Genomic DNA, 6,000 nt, shown 5'->3' on the forward strand with positions numbered 1-6,000 from the left:
AACTTTCTTTCTCTCTCTCCACAAAATGTACAGGTTGCACTCCATCGGCTACATAACTGGAAAGCATAGGATCATGAGGGCCTATGCAGTGAGCATTTTGCACATGGGTAGGAGGTCTTAGCCCTAGTTCTAGCGTAGATGTTCAATGTTGTTGTATGCCATGGTTTCCCACTAGCTTGGAGCACCACCACTATTGTACCGATACACAAAGCAGAAGACCCCATGGATATTGGGAACTATCGCACCTTCATGATTGGCCACACACTGGCCAAGATTTATGGATCAGTGCTCGAGAGGGAGATCAGCAATCAAACAGAGGCACGGGGGCAGCAGGCACTAGGGCAGGCAAGGTTCATGAGGCAACACTCCACTCTAGATCACATCTTCACTCTAGGGCTATCATTGAGGAGGTGAGGTCTAGACGCCAAAAAGTCTACACATGCTTCATAGACTTTCGAAAGGCCTTCAATATTGTCCCATGTTTCTGCATGATCGGGAGACTACAGGAGATGTATATTCCAGAGACGCTAATCTGGGGTGTGATGAGCCTATATGAGTCAGTTAGAGGCAGAGTTCGTGCCCTAGGTGGGCTATCGGATTGGGTTGAGAGCATGATCGGGTGAAGCAGGGCTGCCCACTCTCACCGACCCTGTTTGGACTTTACATCGACGAGATCACATCCTTCATAGACCGTCTAGGAGACGAGGGATCATTATTGGCCGTCTCATGATATAGATATTGCTATATGCTGATGACATAGTCCTCATGTCATCTTCAACAGAGAGACTGCAGAGACATCTGAAGGCCCTAGAGTTGTTTGGCAGAGAGAGAGACCTAACATTCAACCTTGGTAAGACCAAGGTTATGGTCTTCAACACCTCATGCGTAGTGGCTTGCCGACTCAGCTTCACCTATCGTGGCGAGCCGGTGGAGATAGTGCAGTCCTACACATATCTAGAAGTAGTCTTCATAGGGCTCATTTTCACGATGACCCATGCAACCCAAGCACGACTCACACAAGGATAGAGTGCTTTGGCTCGACTAGAGCGACAATGCTTCCAGGCACACTTCTTGATCCACCGGCAAAGGGCTGGCTTTTTGAAACGCTAGTGCAGCCGACCGCCATGTATGCAGCAGCCTTCTGGGGATGCGTCCTCCTAAGGGCAGATTGGAGGAAATTTGAGCGGCTATAGGTGATTATGGGATCCATGATGATTTGATTTAAGCCCTCAGTACCACATGAGATAGTACAGCCAAAGCTTGCCATGACACCTCTCTAGATCGATGCCATCTTCCAAACTGTGACATTCATACACATAGTTTGGGACTTACCTCACTGGAGACTTTCGAGACCGGCCCTAGAGTCATCCAGACGACTAGCAGAGGGCGGGGCAGACACATGGTATGCACGTATATCTACATGGCTTGCCAGTCACGGTATCCAGATGGATAGACTTCCCCCCTTTCAGTACAACATGGACGTGCCTCTCGAGTCGATTTCACGACATGGGATCAACCGTATCATACCGTTAATCTCCTCCAGCTCCATACATCCCGGACTTGGGGATGGGATTAGGAGATTCCCACCAAGATCTAGTTCTACCGCAATCACTTTCGGAGAGTATCGGAGGAGGGATGCATCATCAAGCCTAAGTATCTGGAGAACAGAGGGAGTCTCACATGCACTGCGGATTGCCGTTGGACAGATGCGAGTTTCGTCCCATTAGTTGAGGATCGAGGCGGGGAGAGTTGCAGGTATACCCAGAGAGCAGAGGATCTGCATGTTATGTACGCTAGGGGTGGTTGAGACAGAGGAGCACTTTCTTTGTGGTTGCCCAACCTACTATGAGATTTGGGGACGCTACCACTGTCTCTACGTGGAGGGGAGTGACTTTGGTCCACTATCACGATTGATCCATTTCCATGACCAGGTCCGCATTGGGCTCTATCTGAAGGAGATGCACCAACACAGCGAGACACTACTGCGAAAGATTAGAGAGCAGCAGGTTGCGGCTAGACCACATGACATAGAGTTTGATTAGGCATAGCGACGCGTCACAGACTTCTATACATTTGAGTTTGCTCTAGGACACAACGGAGTAGAGGAGGAGAATCTAGTTGATATGAGAGCAGCTTGGATCAGTAGCAGAGATAGCCGACACGGTGCTACTGAGAGAGGGACACAGAGACCATGCACGAGACAGAGAGTACCCAGAGCACATTTTATTGAGGTCTGACCCATCACATCTTTCCTAAGGGGGGACCGATAGAGATGAGGTCACTCTGGACATAGCCCAGAGAGTTCGGAGACGCCCCCGCCACAGCGTTAGACAGATTGATAGATACAGATACGATATATTCTCACAGCTCACCAGAGAGCCATCATTGTGCCGGGTTTCATTTTCTGAGTTTTTGAGTCCTAGCTCCCAGCTCCGAGATTGACTTGATTCAGCTTGTACTTGATTGATTGAGTATTGAGTATGGTTTTTGCTAGCATAGATTAGTACTTAGTACTCAGCAAGGGCCCTAGCGCGCCCTCTGCTCCAGTCCACTGAGGCTGGAGCAGCCTTAGTGGCCCACGAGGCCTCCCACGGACGTTAATCTCTCTCTCTCTCTTTCTATCTCTCTCTCTCTTGCCCCCCAGCCCCATCCTCCATCTCCCACCCACCTCCTCACCCTAGTCACGGAACCTCCCCCCTTGCGGAATGCCTCAGGCAGCTCCCCCACTTCATGGGGCTGTGCTAGCGCCACCCGCCTCTCATAGGGAAGGGCTCTTGAGGGCTGCATTGCCAAAGTGGGGCTGCTCCATCAATGCGGGCTGCTTCGGAGCCCCCACTACTCTCTCCTACAGTGCTCGGGCAGCAAGGCGCTGCCCGCCTCCAAAGGCGACTCCAAAGGACTTGCTCCAGCTGACCTGCACAAAATAATGAAGAATATCACCCATCCAATCAAGAGGATCCTGCAAGAACTTCAAGAAAAGCATAAGAATCAAGCAAAGATACCAAAGATGCTGCTAGGAGGTGGATATACCAATTGAAGGGAGCTGTGAACAGAGTTTGGAGTGTCACATGCCACAAGGACAGCCCAATGCGAGGATGCATTCAAGACAAATGGGGGAAGCAAGATGTGGAGAATGCCATGGCAACCTACTCAGCAGGGACACCTAATAAGGCTGCAGAAAATGTCCTCGCTAGCCCCAATAATATTTGTATAGCCCTGATCGAGAAGAAAGATAATCTGGAAGCCACAAATGTGGCCTTGCTAGTGAGAAAGCACTCGTGGATAAGGCATTAGCTGAAGTGAAGAAGTAGGGGGCAAGATGCAGGACGAATGGAGCAAAGAGAAACCCAAGAGAGAGGAGTGGGAGAGAAAAAGTGGAATGGGAATCTGTCAAGACCAGCCTCCAGGACAAAGTGTACGCATTGGAGATTGAATTACAGCAAATCAAAGAAATGAAAGGGACCCAGGAAGGGTCATGTAAGGTAATGGAAGAGCTCAAAACAGAGAATGCCAACCTTAGGAAAGATATTGCAGCTATGCAGGCTCAATTCCCATGGAATGCAGCATTAAATTGTCAGCTCATGACAGTATCACAAGGTCGTACACGGTAGGTCTTGCAATCGACAGTTTTCTTAGCTATAATAGAAATGGGTCGAATTCATAGATCCTTTCGAGGGTACATTTCTTACTCAGATGGTGTTCTTAGTAAATTCATGCAGAATCACAAACAGACTTAGTAAATTCATGCATTATGATAAGATAATAGATCTCAACTTTCATGGATACGCCTGTGCCGCTTGGGCAGGAAGTGTAAATGACAAACGATCCACAAGTGGATACAGTTTAATCTTGGATGAGTATGTTTGTGTTTGTAAGAAACAACCAACAATATCCTTATCATCAACAGAAGTAGAATACAAAGGATCAACCAATGCTGCATGTGATGCATGCAAAGTAGTTTAATTTAGGATACTTTTAATTAGAAATTGAAATTCTTTTAGGGGAACCTACTGTGCTCTATCTTGACAATATGAGAAGCATCTAAATGACAAAAAACAACCCTTTCCTGCCAAAACAAAGCATTGTCACTTATTCTGAGAGAAGGTTCTCAATGAAGAAATAGATCTTGTTCGCTGTCCTATATAATATTAGGTTGCAAATATCTTCACTTTCCCTCTACAAGTTCTCATACTTTTGACAATAGCTTGGTTGTTGCCAATTGAAACTATATGCATTATTGGTTCAAAATACTGAAATTGTTGTTCTTTTCCATCTGACTCATCAATTTGTGTGCGCAGGATAGGGTTCCCAGTTTAGCAGCTTTGATTGGTGGAGCAGCTGACAGCACTGGAGCAAGCATTGCCCGCAGGCTGGGTATGTACCTTTGTCCTAAACAAATAGATATGTAATCAGTCTCTTTCAAATATAAAGTTAATATATCAAGCTACATACCACACAGTATACATGTCCCCAGTGCTCATTTTACAGCTCTAAGAACTGGCTGGAGCATAATCTTGGCATGCAATCTTCCAAAGAACTCTCCCAATTTAGAGGTACGTTTGAATTTTCATGTCCAACACACAAGCATTTGCATTAAAGCATTTTTCCAGTTTGCAGGGTGTTCATCTCAGTTGGAAATTAAGGGGAGAGAGAGAGAGAGAGAGAGAGAGAGAGAGCACTGAATGCTTCATAATTAATATCCTGTGGGGAGACCCAACATGACATACGAAGCTAAGCATAGTAATCTCTTTTTACAGCTCTAAATAGCTGCACCACTTATCACAGAGGATTGAATCACTGAAACACTCTTCTATTTCCAAAAATTTCAATGATTCCTTTTAGATCTTCATGATGTAGCTCCAATTTTCTTGGAGACAAGTAAAAAATATTGCTGGCTGATGGTGGATGCCAAACTTCATGCTAATGTGCCGTAGTTGCTGCAATAGTGTAGTATGTGAACTTCATGCCCAACATCCTCTCTTTTCTACTCGCTATTTTCTTTTTCGATTCAGAACATATTTCATTATTGTCTTATGTTGCACTAGTATGGGAGTTCTTCCTGTATGTCCTCAATGTCAACCTCCAATTTTCCAACCGTTTGGACCCCTCTTGTACCATCCTTTCCTCCTCGTTGTTTCAAGAGTCTTTTGTGGCAGCCTATCAGGGTGGGGGTGAGGGGCGACGAGGTTGGAGAGAGAGAGAGAGAGAGAGAGAGAGAGAGAGAGAGCACACATCTCATGATGCGGGTCTCTGAATCTTGGATCTTATGTTTAGGCACAGGCAGAAAAAAGACTTTTACAGGAGCTTAAGATTTTGGGTTATCTTGCAACTCGGAATTGAGAAAAAGATCAAAACTTGTGTACCACAAAAAATGAATGGTAAGTATTACTATCAATGCGCCATGAAGAGTGCATTAAGCAAAGTTCAATGGTGCATTCTATGTGGCTGAGATGAGTTTCTTTGTATTACTCTCCACTGTTTTGGTTTATACATGGTTAAGGTATACCTACTTATTACAGGTGCCATCATAGTTTGCCTCTGCGAAATTCTGAAAGCTGTTTTCCATTTTGCGGGATGCTTTCAAACTTAGTAATGCCATAATGGGCTTGGAAATGTACAATCTCAGAATATTATTGATTAGTTTTGTGATGATTCTCATAGGACTGATCATTGATAGGCCCTTGTTTGTTGCCTTTCACTCATGGGTGACTTTGTACGGATCCTTGGGCTTCTATAATGCAATCAGAATCATTACATTGTCCAAATGATGAACGTTGTTGTGATAATATGATGTGTTCTTGATGGCCCCACAATGCTTTAGTATAGGGTGAACGTAATAGGCCCCCCCAACATGAAAAAATTCTTTAAATGTTATTAAATAAGCTGAAGGGAGGAGGGGAGGGGTGGGGGGTCCCATTAATTTTAATTGATCTTTACGATTTTTTGACTATGTCCGTTTATCTTCATCTTCCACACGAATTCCGTAATCCCCAAGAGTCG

At 45.4% G+C, this 6,000-nt stretch overlaps 1 protein-coding gene across 1 annotated transcript in view; it reads left to right on the forward strand.

Moving 5' to 3' along the window:
• The window catches only part of LOC147884078 (proteasome assembly chaperone), a 47,190-nt gene extending 41,431 nt beyond the window's left edge, over positions 1-5,759 (forward strand). Inside the window, exons 4-7 of the mRNA XM_087398737.1 lie at positions 4,299-4,374; positions 4,489-4,553; positions 5,275-5,378; positions 5,520-5,759. Of these exons, the coding sequence (XP_087254863.1) occupies positions 4,299-4,374; positions 4,489-4,553; positions 5,275-5,340 (207 nt within the window). The 3' untranslated portion in view covers positions 5,341-5,378; positions 5,520-5,759. The remainder of the gene's footprint in view (positions 1-4,298; positions 4,375-4,488; positions 4,554-5,274; positions 5,379-5,519) is intronic.
• The last annotated feature ends 241 nt before the right edge of the window (positions 5,760-6,000 follow it).

Source organism: Dipteris shenzhenensis, chromosome 27 (genome assembly GCF_047967505.1).
Source record: "Dipteris shenzhenensis isolate YYH24624 ecotype China chromosome 27, Dip_SZ_1.0, whole genome shotgun sequence".
NCBI lineage: Eukaryota > Viridiplantae > Streptophyta > Polypodiopsida > Gleicheniales > Dipteridaceae > Dipteris > Dipteris shenzhenensis.